This window comes from Sorghum bicolor, unplaced genomic scaffold, assembly GCF_000003195.3.
Source record: "Sorghum bicolor cultivar BTx623 unplaced genomic scaffold, Sorghum_bicolor_NCBIv3 super_41, whole genome shotgun sequence".
In the NCBI taxonomy this organism is placed as follows: Eukaryota; Viridiplantae; Streptophyta; class Magnoliopsida; order Poales; family Poaceae; genus Sorghum; species Sorghum bicolor.
This window is the reverse complement of record NW_018396416.1, coordinates 141,101-167,784: the sequence shown is the minus strand read 5'-3', so window position 1 is coordinate 167,784 and position 26,684 is coordinate 141,101. Positions and strand designations below refer to the sequence as shown.

Below are 26,684 nucleotides of genomic sequence, written 5' to 3'. Positions count from 1 at the left end.
TTGAAGATGACAAGAAGCCCAACCATGTTTACAAGTTAAAGAAAGCTTTGTATGGTTTAAAACAAGCACCAAGAGCATGGTATGAGATGTTAAGGGATTTCTTACTCACCAAAGGGTTTATTATGGGTAAGGTTGACACCACTCTCTTCACTAAAAAGATAGGCAATGACTTGTTTGTGTTGTAAATCTATGTTGATGACATTATATTTGGATCAACCAATCAAGAATTTTGTAAAGAATTTGGAAATATGATGGCAAATGTGTTTGAGATGTCCATGATTGGTGAGCTTAGTTACTTCCTTGGTCTTCAAATCAAGCAAATGAAGAATGGCACATTTGTAAGTCAAGGCAAGTATATTAAAGACATGCTCAAGAAGTTTGGCATGGATGATGCAAAGTCAATTAGCACACCTATGGGAACTAATGGAAACTTGGATAGTGATGCTAGTGGCAACATGGTGGATCAAAAGTTGTATCGGTCTATGATTGGAAGCCTACTCTATGTGACTGCATCAAGGCCGGATGTGATGTTTAGTGTATGCATGTGTGCTAGATTTCAAGCCTCACCAAGAGAAAGTCATTTGAAGGCAACAAAAAGAATATTGAGGTACTTGAAACATACACAAAATGTTGGATTGTGGTATCCCAAAGGAGCAAGTTTTGAGTTAATTGGTTATTCTGACTCTGATTATGCGGGATGCAAAGTTGAGAGAAAGAGCACATTAGGCACATGTCAATTATTGGGAAGATCACTTGTGTCTTGGTCATCAAAGAAGCAAAATAGTGTAGCACTTTCAACGCCGAAGCAGAGTATATTTCAGCTGGTAATTGTTGTGCTCAATTACTTTGGATGAAGGCTACTTTGAATGATTTTGGAATCAAGTTCAAACAAGTGCCATTGCTATGTGATAATGAGAGTGCAGTGAAGCTCACTAACAACCCAGTTCAACATTCAAGAACAAAGCATATAGATGTCCGCCATCACTTCATAAGAGATCACCAACAAAAAGTGGACATTTGCATTGAAAGTATAGGCACCGATGATCAACTTGCTGATATATTCACCAAGCCACTTGATGAGAAGAGGTTTTGCAAGCTAAGAAATGAATTGAATATATTGGATTTCTCAAATATGTGTTGATGCACCTCCACTTATATGACATGCCTCTCCTTTGAGCAAAGTAAGGTAAAATTGATTGACATGTCATCCATCCTTTGCTAAGGATTTGTTTAGTGCATCTAGTCATTCCTCACATATCCTAGGCTCATTCATGAAAATAAAATGAATTTTATGATTGTATGGTACCACTATTGCTTCTATGTTTGAAATGATCTAGTGGTAGCATATGACATGTTTGTGGGCTTGCAATCCTAGTGTTTGATCTAGAAAATAAGCTATAAGTGTTTAACTCAACATTGTCAAGATAACCCTTAAAATGGGGTGTGAAAAAGCTTGCCATTGGATCAAACCGAGTTGAATATCTTAGGCATGTAATCTAGATTGAACCAAATTTGGGAAACTGATCCTCGCATATCATGGTTTCACACAACCTATCTAAAATTTGAGCTCACCTTTTGTGGTCATCGATGACAAAGGGGGAGAAGTAATTCACAAAGATAGGTTTTGCTAAAAGAAGGGGATCAATTTTTTTTAAAAGCACACAAGTAGGGGGAGCAAGCTCATAAATTTGGATGTTGCATTTGGATGTGCATTACATATGCTTGCTTGCATAGCACAATTTCTTTTAATACATGCTTGTGTGATGCTTGCTAGTTATAAAATTGTTTGATGAAATTAATTACTAGCATGCATAGGATGTTAGTTAGATGTTCCTTGCATGTTTCGTTTTTACAAGTGGTACTAGATCCTTGTTTATAATGTTGATCTCACGAGGTATCTAGTGTTTATGTTTGCAAGTGCTATCTAACTAACCATGGTGCTAAGGATGGTGTTCAAATGGCAACTCCGATTGGTATCACGGTTCAAAGGTCCATTCTTTACGCCTTAGCATCATTTGGTAGCCATTGTCTCCTATGTTTCCTATCTAAAGCATATGTGCAAGCTTTCAAATCCAAACTCTTAGCACATATGTAGGGGGAGCCAATGCTACCAATTCGGGTTTATGAAACTTGTCCATACCCTTTACACATGGTAAAATGCTTGGGCAAGCAACATGAACCTAAAAAGTTTTATTGAATATCTTTGTGAAAAGGTTGTCATCAATTACCAAAAAGGGGGAGATTGAAAGCCCTAGTTTGGTTTTGGATAATTGAAGAAACCTATGTGTACTAATCTTTGTCATGAGTGAAATACAAAGATAGGTTGGTACACACCAAGTGATGGAGCTAGATGATGGTCATGGTGATGGAGATGACCAAAATATGATATTCAAGTGCTCCAACTTGGAAAAGAAGAAAGAGAACAAAATGGGCTCAAGGCAAAGGTATTTTTAATAGGGCCATTTTGTTTTGCCACTCAAGACACCTAGAGGGTGTGAGTGGATTTAGGATAGATAACCGTACTATAAAGAGGAGAAATCTTTAATTGCAATGGTTATCTAGTGCCACTAAGTGTGAGTCTCTTTTGCATATGCATTGCGCTTAGTGACGTGGTGAGAATACTTGAGAAAACCCTAAAAATTATTTGTGAAAATGCTAACTTAAGTGCTCAATTGTTTTTGGTACTTCGTGGGAAAGTTAGCAACTTAAAAAGGGGTTTTGAGTTAGAAAACCGAGCTAGTAGTCTTGCCCAAACACCAAGGGGTCGATCGGATTTATTCACTGCCCTACCTGGATTTTCTAGTATTTGTGCTTGCAACAGAGAGGGGTCGATCGGAATTATTTCCTACCCGCACTGGAAATTTTCTGGTACTTTAGTTCACCCACGCCAACGGTCAAAAGCGTGTGCGCCTGGAATTATTTCCTATCCGCACTGGATTTTCTCACGAGTTTAGGCTGCTGCAACGGTCGGATGAGTGGCTGGCAGAGGATAAGGTCGGGTCTCACCCCTTCCTTTCTTTCTCCTCAATCCATTCCTCTTTCTTGCTCTCTTGAAGAACTCCAAGAAAAGAAAAGCTCTCCCCTTCTCCTCTCTCACTCCCAAGGATTTGTGCTCCATTCAAGTGAGAGAGCAAGCTCTAGAGATCGATTTGAGAGCTCCAAGAGGATCTCCTCCCTCTCCTCTACATTCCCATGGTTGGTTCTCTTTGGTGAGAGGAGTTGAGGAAACCCTAGTGTTCATGCATTTGTGATTCATATTTGTGGCACTAGGTTGTGATTGTGATTGTGGATTTCTTATTACTCTTGGTGATTGCCATCACCTAGACGGTTGTGGATTTGTTGATTGGTGAGGGGATTTGGTGATTGTGTCCGCCCCCAATCAAGGTGATATTTGTGAGGGGTTCTTGGGCTTATTCCCCGGCAGAGTGCCAAAGGCCACTCTAGGGATTGCGCGTGTCATTGAGCTACATCACTTGTGGTAGGTCCTTGCGGTGCTCGTGGTGAGCTTGGGTGTGGAATCCCAATTAACCGCCGGACCACGAAGTGTTGGTCGACACAACGGGGACTAGCGTGCCGGCAAGCACGTGAACCTCAGGAGAAAAATACAAGTGTCAATATTGTGATTGGTATTCTCCCGGTGAATATATTGATATACATTGTGATTGGTTCATCCTCTACATATCGGTATAATTATCACTCACCTCTTTACTTTCTTGCAAATTAGTTGTAACTAGTAGTTCCTAGTTTTGGCTAGTAGTAACTTGTTGTAACTAGTTGTAGAGATTAGTGACATAGTCTTTGCTTGTGCCTAGTGATTATAACAACTAGAATTTTTATATAGGTGGCTTGCAACTCTTGTAGAGCTAGAGCAAATTTGCTTTACGCCTTTTGTTATATTAATCCTTTGCTCTAGTGCCTTGTAGATTTTTTAAATAGGCTATTCACCCCCCCTCTAGCCATATTAGGACCTTTCACCGATAGAACTCCAAGGTCATGTGTGTCATATGGAATCTCGCTTCCATCTGCTTGGAGACAGTGTTTGTTTAGGTGCAAGATTGGTGCATGGTCTGAGCATAATGCACCATAGGCTCAGAAACCATTATGGAAGCACCCGAAGATAATCCTAGGTGAAGAGGCTCATGTGGAAGGTCGGTTCGATCTGTTTGGAGATAGTGCTAATCTTGATGCAAGATAGGTGCACGGTTTGCATGGAACATACCATATGCTAAGAAATCCATTTGGACGCACCCCAATAGAACTCCTAAATGACATGTGTCATATGGAATCTCGCTTCGGTCTGTTTGGAGACAGAGTTAGTTTTGGTGCAAGATAGGGACACAGTTTGCGCCAAATGCATCATAGGCTAAGAAACCATTTTGGATGCACCCTAGGTAAAGGGGCACAAGTGGAAGCTTAGTTTGCTTTGTTTGGAGATAGTGCTAAACTGGATGACAGATAGGTGCACGAATTGCATGGAATGTACCATATGCTTCGAAATATATTTGGAAGCACCCAATAGAACTCCTAGATGACGTGTGTCATATAGAATCTCACTTCGGTCTCTTTGGAGATAGTGTTAGTTTCGGTGCACAATAGGTACACGATTTGTGCCTAATGCACCATAGGCTAAGAAACTATTTTGGACGCACACGATGGTACTCCTTGGTGAAGAGGCTCAAGTGGAATCTAGGTTCTATCTGTTTGGAGATAGTTCTAATCTTGATGCAAGATTGGTGCACGGTTTGCATGGAACATACCATATGCTCAGAAATCAATTTGGACAAACCCGATGAAACTGTAGATGCACCCGATGGAACTACTAGATGAAGTGTATCATATGGAATCTCGCTTTGGTCCAGTTGGAGATAGTATTAGTTTTGGTGCAAGACAGTTGCATGGTTTGTGCCTAGTGCACCATAGGCTCAGAAACCGTTGTGGAAGTTCCTGATGGTACTCCTAGGTGAAGAGGCTCAAGTGAAAGCTCGGTTCGGTCTGTTTGGAGATAGTGCTAATCTTAATGAAAGATAGGTGTACGGTTTGCATGGAACGTACCGTATTCTCAGAAATCAATTTGGACGCACCCGATAGAACTCCTAGATCATGTGTGTCATATGGAATCTGGCTTCAATTTGTTTGGAGACTGTGTTAGTTTAGGTGCAAGATTGGTGCATGGTTTGCGCATAATGCACCATAGGCTCAGAAACCATTATGGAAGCACCCGATGATATTCCTAGGTGAAGAGGCTCAAGTGGAAGGTCGGTTCGATCTGTTTGGAGATAGTGCTAATCTTGATGCAAGATAGGTGCATAGTTTGCATGGAACATACCATATGCTAAGAAATCCATTTGGACGCACCCCAATAGAACTCCTAGATGACATGTGTCATATGGAATCTCGCTTCGGTCTGTTTGGAGACAGAGTTAGTTTTGGTGCAAGATAGGTACACAGTTTGCGCCTAATGCATCATAGGCTAAGAAACCATTTTGGATACACCCGATGATACTCCTGGGTAAAGGGGCTCAAGTGGAAGCTCAGTTTGCTTTTGTTTGGAGATAGTGCTAATCTTGATGCAAGATAGGTGCATGAATTGCATGGAACATACCATATGCTTCGAAATATAACTGGAAGCACCCAATAGAACTCCTAGATGTCGTGTGTCATATAGAATCTCAGTTCGGTCTCTTTAGAGATAGGGTTAGTTTCGGTGCAAGATAGGTACACGGTTTGTGCCTAATGCACCATAGGCTAAGAAACTATTTTCGACGCACACGATGGTACTCCTTGGTGAAGAGGCTCAAGTGGAATCTTTGTTCTGTCTTTTTGGAGATAGTTCTTGTCTTGATGCAAGATAGGTGCACGGTTTGCATGGAACATACCATATGCTTAGAAATCAATTTGGACAAACCCGATGGAACTGCTAGATGAAGTGTATCATATGGAATCTCGCTTCGGTCCAGTTGGAAATAGTATTAGTTTCAGTGCAAGATAGTTGCATGGTTTGTGCCCAGTGCACCATAGGCTCAGAAATCATTGTGGAAGTTCCCGATGGTACTCCTAGATGAAGAGGCTCAAGTGAAAGTTCGGTTCGGTCTATTTGGAGATAGTGCTAATCTTGATGAAAGGTAGGTGTACGGTTTGCATGGAACGTACCATATTCTCAGAAATCAATTTGAACGCACCCGATAGAACTCCTAGATCATGTGTGTCATATGGAATCTCGCTTCAATCTGTTTGGAGATAGTGTTAGTTTAGGTGCAAGATTGGTGCATGGTTTGCGCATAATACACCAGAGGCTCAGAAACCATTATGGAAGCACCCGATGATAATCCTAGGTGAAGAGGCTCAAGTGGAAGGTCGGTTCGATCTGTTTGGAGATAGTGCTAATATTGATGCAAGATAGGTGCACGGTTTGCATGGAACATACCATATGCTAAGAAATCCATTTGGACGCACCCCAATAGAACTCCTAGATGACATGTGTCATATGGAATCTCGCTTCGGTCTGTTTGGAGACAAAGTTAGTTTTGGTGCAAGATAGGTACACAGTTTGCGCCTAATGCATCATAGGCTAAGAAACCATTTTGGATGCACCCGATGATACTCCTGGGTAAAGGGGCTCAAGTGGAAGCTCAGTTTGCTTTTGTTTGGAGATAGTGCTAATCTTGATGCAAGATAGGTGCATGAATTGCATCGAACGTACCATATGCTTCGAAATACATTTGGAAGCACCCAATAGAACTCCTAAATGATGTGTGTCATATAGAATCTCACTTCGGTCTCTTTGGAGATACTGTTAGTTTCGGTGCAAGATAGGTGCACGGTTTGTGCCTAATGCACCAAAGGCTAAGAAACTATTTTGGACGCATGCGATGGTACTCCTTGGTGAAGAGACTCATGTGGAATCTTGGTTCTGTCTGTTTGGAGATAGTTCTAATCCTGATGCAAGATAGGTGCACGGTTTGCATGGTACATACCATATGCTCAGAAATCTATTTGGGCACACCCGATGGAACTGTAGATGCACCCGATGCAACTACTAGATGAAAGAAGAGAAAGAACTGGGAGTTGGCACCTACATAACAGGTAGCTTGCTTACTAAGCCGTCCTGGCAAGCTCCTACGGTTCTGTTATTATTCTTGACTTGACTTATTAATAAGAAAACTACTCACTAACAAAATGACAGACGATCTAGAATCTACCCAAGAAGACAGAGAGTCCCACATACTCATCATCAATTATCTTGATCATCATCGATGATGAACGTTATAGGCAACTCCCCATTATGCACCTTTCTTTCTGTCCTTACCCAGTCAATCGCTCTAAAGTAGTACCGAGAGCTGTGTTTGTTTTGCATAAGGCCCTCATGTACAACCCAAAGCTTGTCCGGGTCATTGAGCTCAGCATCTTTATGGAGGAGGGTCGCTACGGCGAGATCTTCGTTGCTTTCTTTGTCGAAGTGGTGGCCCCAGAGCTAGGAAATATCAAGGCTTTTTAAAAGAGTGCCAATCTTGTTTTGGTAATCCAAAACCAGGGCCAGGCGGTCTTCTTCCTCCATTGTGAGGGGGCGTTCCTCGGGAAGAGTTACTGGAGCCCCCCCTCCCCACGGGAGAAATGGCGCTACAGCGCGGGATAAATCATCGTCGTCATGTCCAAATAACATAATATCATAGGCAGGAGCACTAGCTCCGCTATATGAGGAAGCGAAGACGAGTGCTTCCGGCGCAAATAAAGGATAGGAGTTCAAGAGAAGAAGGAAGAGCTTTACCGTGAGAAAGTAGAATGATAGGCCAAATAGAATCCTACTGATTTGCTTCGGCAAATACAAATATAAAAAAATATAGCAACTTCTATGGCCAAAAGGAGAAATACTCCTCCTAGAATTGGAATCCAAGGATAGGAATGAAACGGCAATAGCTCCTATATGAACTACTGGGAAGATCATAGCAGAGAAGTCGAGACCTAACAAAATAAGTAAACCAGAAGTGTCGCAAAAAACTAGGATGGGAAACAAAACGGAATGTACCGGATTTTCAGCACGTACAACCATCAAACCAGAGACCAAAGCAGGGCTCGACAAAACAGAAAGTATCATGGTACGTCGTCCTTCCTTGAAATGGAACTTGAATGCTGGAGCAAGAAGACGCATTCAAGTCGATCTATTACGACCAGCACGGTTGTTCGTATTTCATTTTCTTCAAAGGCACATGCACTAGGTTACTTACGGAATCTCAAAGAAAGAGTCGTCTAGGAGCACTTCGTTAGATTTGCATGTGTTAAGCATATAGCTGAAGTTGCCTATGCGCTTCAACCTGCTCTTACGAGACGAATCTCTTTCTATACGCAATTTAACCTAGAGTCTACTCCTTTCTGGTCTGAAATCTCAGTAGAGACGGTAAAGATTAGGTTCTTTCTATAGGGATAGGTGCTTCTCTCTATAGAACGTGTATCATATGGAATCTCGCTTCGGTCCAGTTGGAGATAGTATTAGTTTCGATGCAAGATAGTTGCATGGTTTGTGCCCAGTGCACCATAGGCTCAAAAATTGTTGTGGAAGTTCCCGATGGTAGTCCTAGGTGAAGAGGCTCAAGTGAAAGTTCGGTTCGGTCTATTTGGAGATAGTGCTAATCTTGATGAAAGGTAGGTGTACTGTTTGCATGGAACATACCATATTCTCATAAATCAATTTGGACGCACCCGATAGAACTCCTAGATCATGTGTGTCATATGGAATCTTGCTTCAATCTGTTTAGAGACAGTGTTAGTTTAGGTGCAAGATTTGTGCATGGTTTGTGCATAATACACCATAGGCTCGAAAACCATTATGGAAGCACCCGATAATACTCCTAGGTGAAGAGGCTCAAGTGGAAGGTCGGTTCGATCTATTTGGAGATAGTGCTAATGTAACAGAACCGACCAATTTATAAAAGCATAAGCGAAACACCACTCGCTAAGCAAGCATTTGTCACACTTAAGCCGTTATAAACCCGGTAGTCCGGAAATCTCGAAGGATTTCAAACCAAACATCATCAACCAAGATCGTACAAGTTTAGCGTCACCGTTCGCATGTTACAACATTTCGCAAATAGTTCAACAACATCAGAGTGCGGAAGTAAAGTTATTACAAACCGAGTTCCTCAAGTTCAAGTAGCGGAAACAAGATAGTTTTGAAAGCTCAACCCAACTCACACCTTTAAGATTCATACAGTGCCAGTCCAGAGTCCATCCATCAAAAGCAGTTGGGGAAGAGTACTAAGATTAACCTTGCCCAAGGTCTTCTAGTCCACTGGGAAAAGACAAGTCTCGCAATACCCGTGGTAGGTATGCCCGTCTGCACAAACAACAAGCGGGAAAAACCCTGAGTACGAGAAGGTACTCAGCTAGACTTACCCGACTAACTCAAAAGAAAAGACTCCAAGGAGCATGACTGGCTATATCGGGGGATGGCTTGACTCCTTTGCGGAAAACAATAGTAATATTTAATTGATAGCTCAGCTTATTCATTCCTATTTATGCTAGGTGAGCACCTGTACTAAGCATCAGTATAGTGTTAATCCTAATTAAGCAAGTAAGTAGTGTTCATACTCATATTCATCAACTTATCTCATCATCATCGTTAATCACATTCCATACTCATTACTACGATGGTGCAGCTCAAGTCAAGTGTTCACTGTCCAGGAACGATGGCGATTCGAATCGATTACTACTGAGCTCAGGGGTATTCCTTATGCAAACCACACCCACCCGCTAAGGTGAGCTACAGGTCACCATGGCACGTATTCAGGAAGACAAGCACGCGGACTCGCATAGAACCACCGTACCCGGGGACCGCCCGACTGCCTTAGCCAGCCACGCTGGCCTCGGACTTACTCTTCGCGCCCCCGTAGTCCCCCATCCATCTCCAATACGGTGCGAACGGATCAAGAACCGGCCCGGATAGTGTTGGGCTTCGCGGTCGGAACGACTTATCCGGCCAGCTAAACATGAGGCATGCGTTCAACATGACTTGGGGTACAGCAACGGTACGGTCCTTAATCGACACAGACGGAATCACTATGGTCCAACAACCCCACAAGACTCCGTCCGGTCTCCACTTATCCACCATAGCCATTAACTAGATGATATCCAACATAAGCTCTTCCATCAATCATAGGTAACCACCTATCTCGCGGATGACAGGAAATCACCCGACTTCTACCGTCTAAGCAGGCTAAGCATAAACTCGCCCTAGACTAGCAGGGTATATCAAGGGAGGATAATCAATGGTAAAGCAAGGATATAATGCAGCAACGGTGTCACACAACTCCTATACTTAATGCAACAATCATAAAGCATAATTGGACTGTTAGAAAGCATAGGTAAGTAAATGCTCCGGTGCTTGCCTTGCACAAAGTCAGACGCGCGGTGGTCTGGGCACTCCGGCAACTCCTCTTGGCCTTCCTCGGGGAAGACCTCCGGCTGGGGCTCCTCCTGCGGGCCCTCCTCTATCTCCGAATACGGGAGGTCCTCTTGCGAACCTGTATGATGCGATGCACGTGCATAAGTATCATGAATGCACGATGTATGATGATCACGAGTGAAGATGAGTACTAGATCTTTTGACAGAGTAGGTGCATATCTCCTTTCTATTAACAACCTAACTCATTTACGGAGTAAGTGCATACTTCTTCTCTAAATATTTAGAGAAGTGCACCAAGAAGAGTGATGTGGCTAGGCACACACACACAACGCGAAATTACGAGAAGGAAACTACTACTCATTACCAACACCACATTTCAGCCAGGATGCGAAACAAAGAACCAGCAAGCATCACACAATCGAAAATGCACAAGAATGGCTATGAAACCATAAAATCGTTTTAATCCTATTACTTATCATTTCATGTGAATAAACAGGCTTGAACTGTGACCTCTGTCTAGATAGCTCAGAAAATTCCACAAAAATTACAGGAGCTACTCTATGCTATAGCAGAGTCATGATAAATTTTTCACCACTTTTTGCTAAGTACAGCAGCCTACACAAAAAGATGAAGCTACTGGTCAGAAATGTACATTTAATAACTTTGTACAGTGAAAAGTGTCAAACAACAGAATTCATATTTTTACATAACACTACTTAGCACAAGAGAAGTTAGTAAAAATTATCAAGGCATAATTCCACATACTTTATTTATTAAAAATCATACAAGAATCAGCCCAAAAATGAAATTAAATCATATTCCAATATTTTTGTACAGTAAATGCATTCCATTTAATTTTTCCAGCAACTACACCACACATAGAGTCTAACAAAACAAGAATCACATTTTTCAGAGCAATAACCTATTTACTATGCATTTTCTCAGATTTCAGCTTTTTAAGCAATTAAATAGATCTACACAGAAAATATTCACCACAAATACATCTCATATTTTTCAATGATAGATCTATTAAGTAGAAATCTAACAAAACAAATTTTGTCAAATTTGGATCTCATTTGCCCTAGCTAAAAATTCAAATCCACTCAAAACATTTTCTGTAAATCGAATAAAAAGAAAAGGGCCGAAACCCTGGCGCATGGGCCGGCCCAGCAGGCCGTTGCCGCGGCCAGGCGGAGCCTCTCGGCCCAAAACCCTCGCCCTCTCCCCCGGCCAGGCCGAGGCGGTGGCCGGCGCTCCGGCGGTTGGCACGGAGGCACGGCGGCCGTTTCCGGCGCCGGTTGGGCTCCGACGAGGAGCGCACCACGTGTGCGAGCACGAGGCGGACCTATCCCTACGGTTAGGTGTGCGCATGGGGCGCTGGAGGTTCCCGGCCGCGTGCATGGCAGCACGGCGGCGGAGAAGAGCTACGACGAGCGCTGCGCGGTGACCAAAGCGCGCGCATTGCTCCGATTGAGCGCGGGAAAACTCGATTCGGGTTCTAGCGGCCCTGGTGCTTGCGCAGAGATAGCAAGGGAGGGAGAAAGGAGGCGCAGACGCGGCGGAGCACGAGCTCACGGAGCCCCGTCCATGGCGGTGCGGAGGAAAACGGCCAAATCGGCCTCCCTACCGACGATGGCAGCGGCGGGACACGAGCGGACGGGTGGCGCGGGTGGTGGCGGGGCTCGAGCGCACACAGGCGAGGCTTGAGCGGGCGCGGGCGAGGCCAAGCACGCCGGCGACGGCGAACGTCGCGACGGAGGTGCGTGCTGCAGCCGCGAGTGAGGCGAGACCGGAGGAGGGAGCGAGCGGGCGCGGCCGAGCGAAAATGGGACGGGGCGTGTCCCATTTCGGGTGTAGGCGGCCGTGGCGGGGCCCGCTCGCCAGGCATCGCCGGCCACGCGGCGCGGCAGCCAGGCGACGGCGAGCGCGTGGCGCTCCCGGCCTGTGGCCGGTCGGCCACGACGCGCGCGGCGCGCGGGTGCGGACGCAGACGCGGGTGCGGGTCGGTGGGCTGGCGTGGGCCGAATTCGGCCTGCCGGCTCGCGCTGGCTTTTCTCTTTTTTAAAAAAATTTTTTTGAATCCAACTCAAAAGCAGTATTTGGCAAACTTGGAAGCTTTTTCACGAAAAATGCCCAAAATAAAAGTTGTAGAGAAATTCAAACTGAACAACTTTCATTTAGGTCTCAACTCAAAATTCTAAATAATTTGTGAACTATAAATTATTTTGAATTCAGGGCAAAAAGGAATTTATTTTTCAAAGTAATTTCTTTTGCTCCAAAATGCCTCAAATCTTTTGCAAAGAACTTTATTAATTCATTTGAAGACTAGGCATAGGGATCCAACTTGACTAATTGGTTTGCAGGACAATTAGTTAACAAAGCAATGCTCATGCAATTAATTAAATTGAAACAAAATGCAACACACAAAAAAATAATGATGCATTTAAGGTTATTGCTTGATGATGTTTATGCCATGCTTCGTGAAGGTTTAAGGTTAATTAAGTATATGCAATATGCAGGCTTAACACGGAGGTGTTATAGCTAATCTTGATGCAAGATAGGTGTACGGTTTGCATAGAACATACCAGATGCTAAGAAATCCATTTGGATGCATCCCAATAGAACTCCTAGATGACATGTGTCATATGGAATCTCGCTTTGGTCTGTTTGGAGACAGAGTTAGTTTTGGTGCAAGATAGGTACACAGTTTGCGCCTAATGCATCATAGGCTAAGAAACCATTTTGGATGCACCCGATGATACTCCTGGGTAAAGGGGCTCAATTGGAAGCTCAGTTTGCTTTGTTTGGAGATATTGCTAATCTTGATGCAAGATAGGTGCGCAAATTGCATCGAACGTACCATATGCTTAGAAATATATTTGGAAGCACCCAATAGAACTCCTAGATGACGTGTGTCATATAGAATCTCACTTCGGTCTCTTTGGAGATAGTGTTAGTTTCGGTGCAAGATAGGTACACGGTTTGTGCCTAATGCACCATAGGCTAAGAAACTATTTTGGACGCACACGTTGGTACTCCTTGGTGAAGAGGCTCATGTGGAATCTTGGTTCTGTCTGTTTGGAGATAGTTCTAATCTTGATGCAAGATAGGTGCACGGTTTGCATGGAATATACCATATGCTCAGAAATCAATTTGGGCACACCCGATGGAACTGTAGATGCACCCGATGGAACTACTAGGTGAAGGAATCTCGCTTCAGTCCAGTTGGAGATAGTATTAGTTTCGGTGCAAGATAGGTGCATGGTTTGTGCCCAGTGCACCATAGGCTCAGAAACCGTTGTGGAAGTTCCCGATGATAGCCCTAGGTGAAGAGGCTCAAGTGAAAGCTCGGTTCGGTCTGTTTGAAGATAGTGATAATCTTGATGCAAGATAGGTGTACGGTTTGCATGGAATGTACCATATTCTCAAAAATCAATTTGGACGCACCCGATAGAACTCCTAGATCATGTGTGTCATATGGAATCTTGCTTCAATCTGTTTGGAGACGGTGTTAGTTTTGGTGCAAGATTGGTGCATGGTTTGCGCATAATGCACCATAGGCTCGAAAACCATTATGGAAGCAACTGATAATACTCCTAGGTGAAGAGGCTCAAGTGGAAGGTCGGTTTGATCTGTTTGGAGATAGTGCTAATCTTGATGCAAGATAGGTGCACGGTTTGCATGAACATACCATATGCTAAGAAATCCATTTGGACGCATCCCAATAGAACTCCTAGATGACATGTGTCATATGGAATCTCGCTTTGGTCTGTTTGGAGGCAGAGTTAGTTTTGGTGCAAGATAGGTACACAGTTTGCGCCTAATGCGTCATAGGCTAAGAAATCATTTTGGATGCACCCGATGATACTCCTAGGTAAAGGGGCTCAAGTGGAAGCTCAGTTTGCTTTGTTTGGAGATAGTGCTAATCTTGAGCAAGATAAGTGCATGAATTGCATCAAACGTACCATATGCTTAGAAATATATTTGGAAGCAACCAATAGAACTCCTAGATGACGTGTATCATACAGAATCTCACTTCGGTCTATTTGGAGATAGTGTTAGTTTCGGTGCAACATAGGTAAACGGTTTGTGCCTAATGCACTATAGGCTAAGAAACTATTTTGGACGCACGCGATGGTACTCCTTGGTGAAGAGGCTCATGTGGAATCTTGGTTCTGTCTGTTTGGAGATAGTTATAATCTTGATGCAAGATAGGTGCAAGGTTTGCAGGGAACATACCATATGCTCAGAAATCAATTTGGACACACTCGATGGAACTGTAGATGCACCCGATGGAACTACTAGATGAAGTGTATCATATGGAATCTCGCTTGAGTCCTGTTGGAGGTACTATTAGTTTCGGTGCAAGATATGTGCATGGTTTATGCCCAGTGCACCATAGGCTCAGAAACCGTTGTGGAAGTTCCCGATGGTACTCCTAGGTGAAGAGGCTCAAGTGAAAGCTCGGTTCAGTCTGTCTGGAGATAGTGCTAGTCTTGATGAAAGATAGGTGTACGGTTTGCATGGAACATACCATATTCTCATAAATCAATTTGGACGCACCCGATAGAACTGCTAGATCATGTGCGTCATATGGAATTTTGCTTCAATCTGTTTGGAGACATTGTTAGTTTAGGTGCAAGATTGGTGCATGCTTTCCGCATAATGCACCATAGGCTCGGAAACCATTATGGAAGCACCCGATGATAATCCTAGGTGAAGAGGCTCAAGTGGAAGGCGGTTTGATCTGTTTGGAGATAGTACTAATCTTGATGCAAGATAGGTGCACGGTTTGCATGGAACATACCATATGCTAAGAAATCTATTTAGACACACCCTAATAGAACTCCTAGATGACATGTGTCATATAGAGTCTCGCTTTGGTCTGTTTGGAGACAAAGTTAGTTTTGGTGCAAGATAGGTACACAGTTTGCGCCTAATGCATCATAGGCTAAGAAACCATTTTGGATGCACCCGATGATACTCCTAGGTAAAGGGGCTCAAGTGGAAGCTCAATTTGCTTTGTTTGGAGAGAGTGCTAATCTTGATGCAAGATAGGTGCACAAATTGCATCGAATGTACCATATGCTTCGAAATATATTTGGAAGCACCCAATAGAACTCCTAGATGACGTGTGTCATATAGAATCTCACTTCGGTCTCTTTGGAGATAGTGTTAGTTTCGGTACAAGATAGGTACACGGTTTGTGCCTAATGCGCCATAGGCTAATAAACTATTTTTGACACACGCGATGGTACTCCTTGCTGAAGAGGCTCATGTGGAATCTTGGTTCTGTCTATTTGGAGATAGTTCTAATCTTGATGCAAGATAGGTGCACGGTTTGCATGGAACATACCATATGCTCAGAAATCAATTTGGACACACTCGATGGAACTCTAGATGCACCCGATGGAACTACTAGATGAAGTGTATCATATGGAATCTCGCTTGAGTCCTGTTGGAGGTACTATTAGTTTCGGTGCAAGATATGTGCATGGTTTGTGCCCAGTGCACCATAGGCTCAGAAACCATTGTGGAAGTTCCCGATGGTACTCCTAGGTGAAGAGGCTCAAGTGAAAGCTCGGTTCAGTCTGTCTAGAGATAGTGCTAATCTTGATGAAAGATAGGTGTACGGTTTGCATGGAACATACTGTGGGGGTATAGACCCCTATACCCTTACGGCTAGACTTGGGCCAGGAGGCTTGGCCCATTACGAGACAAGCTCAAGGTTTGATCCGACAGCTTGGAGTTTCGCGCAAGGAAACAAGACGTGGAGATCAAGCAGGATTCTAGTCGGTTAGAATAGGAATTGATATCGAACTATCTATGGCAATTGTAACCGACTAGGATTAGTTTCCAGATCTGTAACCCTGCCCTCCAGACTATATAAGGAGAGGCGAGGGACCCCCCTAGGACATCATATTCTCTAAACACAAATCAATACAACCAGACACAGGACGTAGGTATTACGCCAACTCGGCGGCCGAACCTGGATAAAAAGCTTGTCCGTGTCTTGCGTCACCATCGAGTTCGTAGTTTGCGCACCGTCAACCGATAAACTACTGCCGTGGGTATACTCCAAGGTAGACTGCCGACTAGCTTTCGTCGACAGTGGCGCGCCAGGTAGGGGGTGTGCGTGCAACTTCTCTAGCGAACAAGATGGTTACAATCCCAGCTTCCGCGACCGTGCCCGGAGGCCTCACGTTCACCGTCGGCCAGATCACGTGGACGACGCGTGGCGGTGGCCTTACGACCACGGTTTCGAAGGGAACTCAGATCCAATCTGAGATCACGTCGCCTCCGACCACCCGGATGGCGGCACCGAGCGCCCGACCACCGTTCCCGCTCTACAAGGGAAAGAAGATCGACTGCTCGGACCTTCTTCAAGCGCTTGATCGCGCTGATTCCAAGCTACTTGAAGCCTCCCAACTAGTAGATGGAATCCTGCGCCAGGCTGATCAAGCCGCTTCAACGGATTTCTTCAAATCCCGCCGGCCAACTCGTGTCGTTACACACGAACGGCTGGGAACGTCTCTGACGATAACTTCAACTCCCTCAGGACGGACCGTCAAGCTTAAGGAGGAAGATTATCCTTGTGGCCTGAACAACTCAGCCTCTCTCTACTCACGGCACATGCAATCCATTTTCAGCAAGGCAGATTGGCCGCCGAAAAGAAACGATCGGCCTGCTCGTCACTACGTCAACATGGTGACGATCCGAGAGCTACGGGACGGTCAGGCTTCCAGCACCAACTCAAGCACTGGTTCCGTCCCCACCGAAGTTATAAACTCCGAAGACGAGGACTACAACCTGGATTTGCCTTCACACCCTCCGGGTTTCCCTCGTTTCCCGGTGTTTCCCCCCCGGCGAGGGGACATTGTTTTTAACGTCAGCGCCGACGAGCCGGTCGTTGATGGAGAAACGGACGAGCAGAGGCAGCTCCGCGAGCAGCGCAACGCTGATCGCGCCCGACGACGCGCAGATGAGCAACGACAAATTCCACCGCATAACCTCAGCGACGCTTTTGACATGGTCGGGGACCAGCCAGTCTACAAAACGCTAAGCGCAAACGTGGTTGTCGCCATGGCTAATCTAGATCGGCTCCCTGATACCCCTGAGTGCCAGGGAGTCCGAACCAACGTCCGAGCGCACCTGATTGCCGCAATGGGACAGACAGCCACTCTGCTCAAAAGAGTCCAGGACGTCTCTTATACGGAAGCCACCTCCGACCAGACCAATCGGAGTCGGACCTCACCGCCTCCCAGCAGGCATCACCGCAGCCGCTCTCCCGACAACCATCGAAAAGATTCACGGCGTAACGATGGTGGTCGGGACACTGAGGGTCACCGCGAGCAGAACCGCAGGCACGGTCAAGAAGTAAACCAGCACAGGGATCTCCGATACAACATCCCTCCCAAAGATGCCTGGGACCGCATCAACAGGCGCGCCACAGAGAGAGCAGTCCACGAAAACCTGCGCCGTATCGAGTACGATGCAACGCATGGCCCCCGGGCCTAAGACAGTTCTCCTCACACCTCCGCCAGGTTGTGTGGCCCCGAAATTTCAAGCTCGAAAAACTTAAAAAATACGACGGCAAGGAAAATCCAGAGAACTGGATCACTCTCTATGAAATTGTCGTCCGATCAGCAGCGGGAGATGAGCACGTCATGGCCAACTACTTCCCTGTAGTCCTCGACCAGGCTGGTCATCAGTGGCTCCTTGGCTTGCCCGAGGACTCCTTCGACTCTTGGGAAGAGCTACGCCAGGCTTTCATCGACAACTTCATCGCCACATGCGAGCAGCCTGGAAACAAGTACGACCTCGAAAGGATAAGGGACAGGAAGAATGAACCTCTGCGCGATTACATCCGATGATTCTTGGATATGCGCCTTAAGATCCCGAAGATTTCCCACGACGAGACAACGGTGGCGGAACTCCTCGCCACGGCTAAAAATTACGCCGATGCCGACGACGCAGAGAAACTAATCCGAGACGATGCGAGAGGTCCCGACCAGCCTCCCCGGCGAGATGACGGTCGCGGTCGCTACGACAACGGGAACCACCGCTGCCCCGACAACCGCGATCACAGAGAAGGTTGGGATCGGCGCCGCGACAATCGCGACGATTTCAGAGGAAAGCGCCCCCGCGACTACGACCATGAAGTGAATACGGTCAAACGTCCCAATGGGCGGCGGGACTACCAAGAAGACTACAACAAAACGTGAAGGGACCGTGCCAACTGCATCCAAAGTCTAATCATACCATGGAGGAGTGTCGCGTCCTCAGAGCATCTACACACGGCGGACCGCCCAAGACGACTCCACCAAGAAAAATGGCAAGCGAGACGGGCACGACCACGAAGACGAGGATGAGGACCAAGATAGGGACCCCCGACACCAATACGTCAGCCCCACTGACGTGGTCCACTCCATCTTCGGGGGCAAGGTCTCCATCGAATCTAAGCGAGAGAGAAAGCTATTAAAGAGAGCCTGCCTCAATATAGACAGCATGGACGGGCTGATCGCAGACCCAAAATTTCCCCCATGGTCGCACAGGGAGATCTCATTCAACAGGAAGGATCAGTGGGCCGCTATCCCAGAGCCAGGTCGTTTCCCTCTGATCCTGGACCCTTGCATCAACAGCATCAGATTCGAGCGCGTGCTCGTGGACGGGGGAAGCTCCATCGACATCCTCTTCCGCAACAGTCTGCCCGCCCTCAAAATATCTCCTGCACAACTAAAATCCTACGATGCTCAATTCTGGGGGGTTTTGCCAGGTCAGAGTTCAGTGCCCCTCGGACAGATAACATTGCCTGTCCAATTCGGCACACCCGACCACTTTCGACGGGACCTACCACGCCATACTGGGCCGACCATCGTTGACAAAGTTCATGGCAGTCCCGCACTACTCATACCTGGTCCTTAAACTGCCTACAGAGAAGGGTGTCCTAACCGTCAGAGGCAACGTCTACACCGCGTATATCTGTGAAGAGGAAAGCTTCAAGATTACCGAGGCAATCGACCTCTCAATCCGCATGGCAGAAACAGCAACCCAAGCCACGCAGCTGCGTCCCGACCAGCTCCCATTACCCGAGCAGGAGACCGCCAGAAAGAACTCAAAATCCAAGGAGTACAAAGAAGTGCAACTGGTCGACGGCAGCCCCGAGAAGACGGCCCTCATCGGGGCCAATCTGGATCCAAAATAGGAAGACGCGCTCATCAGGTTTCTAAGGGACAACGTGAGCGTTTTCGCATGGAAACCCGCAGACATGCCTGGCGTCCCACGAAACCTGATCGAGCACTCCTTAAATGTCTCGAAGACCGCAAGACCAATCAAGCAAAAGCTGCGACGGTTCGCTCGTGACAAAAAGGAGGCTATTAGGACAGAAATAACACGGCTTCTAGCAGCCGGATTCATAAAAGAAGTGTATCACCCCGATTGGCTCGCCAATCCGGTTCTTGTACGCAAAAAGAATAATGAATTGAGAATGTGCGTTGATTACACTGATCTCAGTAAACACTGTCCTAAAGATCCTTTTGGTCTCCCTCGCATCGACGAGGTGGTCGACTCAACGGCCGGATGCGAACTCCTCTCTTTTCTAGACTGCTACTCTGGTTATCACCAGATCTCGCTAAAAGAGGACGATCGAATAAAAACATCTTTCATTACTCCTTTCGGCGCATATTGCTACACGACCATGTCATTCGGACTCAAAAATGCCGGAGCCACCTATCAACGGGCCATTCAGCATTGCCTCCACGACAAGATTCGTGATGACCTCGTCGAGGCCTATGTCGATGACGTGGTCGTCAAAACAAGAGATGCAAGCACCCTAATCGAAAACCTAGACCGAACCTTTAAGGCGCTTAATAGATACAAGTGGAAGCTTAACCCCAAGAAGTGCATCTTCGGCGTTCCTTCTGGTCTACTGCTCGGCAACGTTGTCAGTCGTGACGGCATACGGCCGAATCCCTCAAAAGTAAAAGCAGTACTTGACATGCGACCACCTAAAAATGTCAAAGACATTCAGAAGCTCACCGGGTGTATGGCCGCGCTCAGCCGTTTCATCTCAAGACTAGGAGAAAAAGGCCTCCCTTTCTTCAAACTCTTGAAGGCGTCGGAAAAGTTCTCCTGGACAAAGGAAGCCGACGCTGCGTTCACCCAGCTTAAGGCTTTCCTCACTTCCCCGCCTGTTCTTACAGCACCTCAGCCCAATGAAGACCTACTCCTTTACATTGCTGCAACCGATAGGGTTGTCTCCACGGCAATAGTGGTCGAGCGAGATGAGCCAGGTCACGTCTACAAGGTCCAGAGACCCGTTTACTTCATAAGCGAAGTCCTAAACGAATCCAAGGCCAGGTATCCACAAATACAGAAGCTCATGTACGCTATTCTAATAACATCAAGGAAGCTGAAGCACTACTTCGACGGCCATCGAGTCTTGGTAACCACCAGTTTTCCTCTTGGGGACATTCTGCGCAATAAAGACGCCAACGGTAGAATTGTAAAATGGGCGATGGAGTTATGCCCATTTTCCCTGGAATTCCAGAGCCGCACCACAGTCAAGTCTCAGGCCCTGGTCGATTTCATTGCTGAATGGACGGATCTCAACGAGCCTCCCGTTCCCGACGTCTCCGACCACTGGTCAATGTTTTTTGACGGGTCCTTGAACATCAACGGTGCTGGCGCTGGGATACTCTTCGTATCACCTAACAAGGACAAGCTGCGTTACGTCCTTAGGATCCTTTTCCCGGCATCAAACAACGTCGCCAAATACGAAGCATGCCTACATGGCATAAGGCTAGCCTTCGAGCTGGGAGTCAAACGCCTCTATGTCTATGGCGATTCTGCTTTAGTTATCAACCAGCTCAACAAGGAGTGGGATGCGACCCACGAGAAGATGGATCTCTACTGCAAAGAAATTCGCAAATGGGAAACCAACTTCTACGGCATAGAGTACATCCACGTGGTCCGGGATAAGAACCAGGCAGCTGATGCGTTGTCAAAGTTAGGGTCATCTCGGGCCCCGATCCCACGGGGTGTTTTCGTCCAGGACATCCATGAGCCAAGCGTGGGCTCTGGCCTGGTCGAAAAGCATCCCACGGAAACCATGCTCATAGACGATGCCACTCCGACAACCAGTGGTCGTGATTGGCGTGCCCCGTTGATCAAGTACATATCGGATGGTACGGGTTTTCAGGACAAAACAGAGAACGAGCGCCTCATTCGACGATCAAAGAATTACATACTGGTGGATGGCAAACTCATGCGAAAAAAATGCAAGCTCCGAGGTACTACTCAAATGCATATCTCAAGATGATGGCATCAAACTCCTCGAAGACATACATGCCGGATCCTGCGGCAACCACGCTGCATCCAGAACGCTGGTCGGTAAAGCTTTCCGAGCAGGATTTTATTGGCCAACCGCGGTCAACGACGCCGAAAAACTGGTCCGACACTGTGAGGGGTGCCAGTTCTTCGCTAAAAGGACCCACGTACCTGCTCACGAGATTCAAACTATCCCGTCATCCTGGCCTTTTGCCTGCTGGGGACTCGACATGATCGGGCCATTTAAACCGGCACCTGGTAACTTCAAGTTTGTCTTTGTATTAATCGACAAGTTCTCAAAATGGATCGAATACATGCCACTGGTAAAAGCGACCTCCGAGAAGGCTGTGGAATTCCTCAGTCAAATCATACACAGATTCGGGATCCCGAACAGCATAATCACCGACCTAGGTACTCAGTTTACTGGCACTGCATTTTGGGACTTCTGCGATGACAGGGGCATAGTCATAAAATACGTGTCAGTAGCACACCCACGGGCAAATGGTCAGGTCGAGCGTGCGAACGGAATGATCATTGACGCCCTCAAGAAAAGGCTGTACACCAAGAACGACAAAGCACCTGGTCGATGGATGAAAGAGTTACCAGCTGTGGTCTGGGGTCTACGAACCCAGACTAGTCGGAACATGGGAGTGTCACCCTACTTCATGGTCTACGGCGCCGAGGTAGTCCTACCATCTGACATAACCTTTAGTTCTCCTAGGATTGAAAATTTCGACCAGTCAACAGCCGATAGCGCCAGAGAACTCGAAATCAACTGCATGGACGAAAAGCGTCTGAATTCTTGTCTCCGAACAGCAAAGTATCTTGCGGCAGTCAGGCGGTACCATAACAGGAACATAAAGGACCGTTCTTTCGTGGTCGGCGATCTGGTACTCAGGTGGAAAACAAGCCAGGAAGGAATGCACAAGCTATCCACTCCTTGGGAGGGACCTTTTGTGGTCGCTGAAGTCACACGACCTACATCCTACAGATTGGCGTATCCACATGGAACACGCGTGCCTAACTCTTGGCACATAGACAAACTGCGCCGATTTTATCCATAAGTTCCAGTAACTTTTGCTTGTAAGTCTCTTAGTTGGCAGTAATAAAAGTTTTTCTTTTTTGGCTATACTTTGTTTACACGCAGAGTTTTCGGCGAAGAACAACAATATCCTCTGCAACGGAAATTCTTAACGACCATGAATCAAACACAGTGACACGTCACTCCGACAACTTCACAGCGGTCAAAATAGTAGTCATGACAAATTCAATACTTTATTACAAACTTTACATACAAAGTTTACAATAAACACCCTGACGGGCGGACACTAGCCTACTCCTACAGGCTATCCTACTGGCCTACTGCTCGGGCTGATCACCCGCCTGGCCTTGCTGCCCGGACGAAGGGGTCGGGGCCACCGGCGCCTGGCTGGTCGAGACCGCAGGCGTCGACCACCCATCTCCCGCAATAGACGCGCCCGACAGCTCCCTGGCCGACCTGTCTGAACCGGGCTGGTCAGGGGGAGTGGCCGTTCCACATAGGTTGATGTCGCCGATCACCGTCGACGACAAGTCCAGCAGACCTCCCCGAAGCTCGTCCGCCTCCTGCGGGCCGACCTCCTTGGGGTACCCCTTCTCCAGCCTGGTCAAATCGACCAGGGGGTAGTGGGCGCGCACCATGCTAAGGATGTGCGCACCAGCAAACTCCCCAGCATCCTTCACGAACTGCTGAAGCCAGTCCCATGCCCGTTGCGCCTTTTCAACTGGCGTCAATTTGGGCGCGCGGGGCTGGCTCTCCGGGAGCTCGGGGCTGATCAAGTCCAGGACCGGGGACACTCCTTTCCAGATCTTACAACAATTGACCTTCCAGGAGTCCCGGTCCCTGACCAGCTCGTCCAGGTGCTTCTTGGCGTTCACCTTGAGCACTGCAAGTCAAGCAAGATGTTAGATTCAGTATATCAAAGATAAAAGAGAGATAAACGACGAATAACGGAGGCGGTGCGTATTACCAGACAACTCCCGGTCCTTCCGGCTCAGCTCCACCTCTGCTCGGCGTCCGGCCTCCAGTGCCCCGGCAAGCTCTTGGCTGAGCTGCTCTTTCTCCTGCCGAAGGCGCGCGACCTCCTCCTCCATGTCTGCACGAATAATTCCCAGATCAGCAAATTCAAATAACGCGGTCACATACAGCCGCCTAAAAGTACGAGACTAACCTTCTCGCAGCCGATACTGGTCGGCTAACCGTCAGGTAAGCTCGAGACAGTGCCCTTCCTGAGCGCTCTTCTCGGCTACTTTCTCCCCAATCTCCGACCACAGACGGTCCACCTCTGCGGACAGGGCCTTATTCTCGGCCACAATACCTTCTATTTGGTCGAAGCACCTCTTTCGGTACTTCGCCGTTTTCATTGCGCCCTACATGGAAAACATGTGTCGACCCAACAATACAACATAACAAGTGTTGAACAGCGCTAAGGATCACTTACCTTGACTTCATCCACGAGTCGCTTGGCCGCGCGCTCCACTCTGTCGGCCTCCTCCGTCTCCGCGAGCTCCTCATGCCCGATGAAGTGGTCCCCGCGTTGGCGCCACACATATACGTGCTGGCGGCCATCACGAGGGCGACCTTCAATTTCCTCCACCTCGTCGTCGGAGGATGCCCGGGCTTCCTCGCTCGCTGCACCGCCACCAGTCATGGTCGAAGGCATCACCGGCCCCTGGGCCAGGCCCGGGGCGCCTGCGGACGAAGAGGCCCCTGCCCGGGGTGGCGTTGGGACCCTCCTCTCTTCGGCAGGGGGAGGGGTTGGTGCTCTATCTTCCCCTTCCGCGACGCTACTCGGGGGAGCGGTCCTTCCTGCCTCCCCATCCCTCGGCGGAGTGCTCGCCGCGGCACTCGCCGGGGCAGACTCTCCCTCGATGCCTGTAGCAGCAGCTGCCGCCGCAGGTTGATCTGTGGTCTGCGGCGCCGCGTCTTCAGCAGCGCAAGCAGGCTCGGCCACCCTTTGTCCGGCGGCGTGGTCGGGGTTGACATCCGACGCCGCGCTAAAAATCAAAGCAGCATTTTCAGCAAAAAAAAACACCAAAATACGTAAGTCGAACACTTACAGATCCGATCGACGGTGGGTCGCGGTGAACCTCCTCCGAGCCCGGCCAGTTGGCGCTTGGGCTCCCGTCTCTGTAACGCGCGGCGAAGGAGGATCGCTGGCCACCCGACCAGTGGTGGTCGGCGCACTGTCCGGACGGCTACGAGGCCGTCGGACTAGCGACGGTGCGGCTTCCTCCTCCTCGTCATCGTCGTCGGTAATCCGGACGAGCCGACGGTGCTTCGGTGCTTGGCTGCTCTCCGCTGGCAGTGTCGCCACAGGCGAAGGATCCGCCGCCATTGGCCTTTTCCCCGCCACTCTCTCCTCGGTGGTCGGGATGGGACGGGCCTGGTCCTCGCTGCTGGTGTACCGAGTACACCGAGCATCCTCCTCTGGCGGCTCCTCCCCCGCAGGATTTTCCATCCCGGGTGCAAGTGACACATACACCGTGCACCGATCCACATCTCCAATCTGCAAGAAGTAGCAAAAAAAAAGTCAGCAGCAGACAATAACGAATGCTAAGGAAAAATAATCAGTAAGATACCTTAGGAGCTGGTCGCCCCAACTTGAAGGCTTGCACCCGATCACTGCCACGGACGAAGCCCCCATCCGCGAAGTTGAACAGCTCGTTCAAAAGCTGCTGCACCTCCGTCTTCTCCAAGACTTCAGGTCGCATCCTGGTCGGGTCTAGGCTTCCGGCGTACTCGTACGCCGAGTGCACCCTCTTCTGGCAGGGCATCACCCGACGACAAATGAAGTTGCCGACCACGCCAAGCCCGTCCAGGCGCGACCAGTCGATCAGCTCCATGAGGTCCGCCACTTGACCGTCGAACTCTGGGCGGTCGGTCCAGCTCACCCTCTTCTCAGGGATGTATCCCATGTCGCAGAACGTGGAGCTGCCCGGTTCCTCCCTGATGTAGAAGCACTTCCTGTACCATTCGGTCAGGGAAGTGTTCCATGGACAGTGCAGGTAGCGGTTTTTCATTCCGTCGCGAAGGTTAAGGTATACTCCACCAGCAACCTTGGAGCCTCCAACTGCTCCCTTCTTTCTTAAACAAAAAAGATAGCAGAAAAGGTCGAAGTGCAGCTCTATGCCAACATAGGCTTCGCACAAATGGATAAAAGTAGAAATAAGAAGGATTGAGTTCGGGTGCAGATTGGAAATCCCGATCTCATAATAAAGAAGTAGACCCTGAAGAAAGGGATGAACAGGAACCCCAAAACCCCTCTTAACGAAGTCTTCGAACACCACGATCTCACCAGCACGGGGGTCGGGGAAGCTCTCTCCTTCCGGCGCTCTCCAGCCGCCGAGCTCTGGGCTGTGCAGAAGCCCCATATCGACGAGGTCACCAAGAGACTTGGCGGTGCTGCGGGACTTCTTCCACTCCTTGGCCATCAGCTCGGCCCTCTTCTTGGAGTCGCTCTTCGCCATTGGAGTCGAGGAAGTGGATTCGAAGGTGTAGATGGTTGAAGGAGGCAAGAGTGGAAGGTTTGAAGGCAATGGCAGGGTAAGCAGTGAAGGGGGAACTGTCAAGCTCTTATAACCCACAACTTCATCCCTCCCACTTCCCGCATCCTCGGGAAGTGGGCGGGCCATACGGCGGATGCGGCGTTTTGGTTTTCAATGATTATCGACAATTAATGCGGCAGAGTTTTCGTACAAATTGATGGTTTCCTTTTCTCAAACCGCGCAAAGGGCGGCTGTACAGTTGCCAGGCGCAACTTTTCATGCATCCATCTGACATCCCGTCGGAAGGTCTCGTCACGTCAACTCTATTTGTGGAAAATTTTCAAAACAACCAGACAAAACTGGTAGGGAGTCAACAATCCGGGGACTGTATCGACCACCGAGCACTTGATGCTCGGGGACTGGTCGCCCAGTC

The 26,684-nt window shown here is 47.8% G+C and overlaps 1 protein-coding gene across 1 annotated transcript in view; it reads right to left on the bottom strand.

Annotated features, from left to right (window-relative positions):
* Positions 1 to 11,894: 11,894 nt before the first annotated feature.
* Positions 11,895 to 26,684, bottom strand: part of LOC110431512 (protein MLP1 homolog) — a 32,538-nt gene continuing 17,748 nt past the window's right edge. The window contains exons 6-8 of the mRNA XM_021450612.1: positions 25,256 to 25,272; positions 24,319 to 24,760; positions 11,895 to 12,452 (exon numbers count right to left, since the gene is read on the bottom strand). Of these exons, the coding sequence (XP_021306287.1) occupies positions 11,895 to 12,452; positions 24,319 to 24,760; positions 25,256 to 25,272 (1,017 nt within the window). The remainder of the gene's footprint in view (positions 12,453 to 24,318; positions 24,761 to 25,255; positions 25,273 to 26,684) is intronic.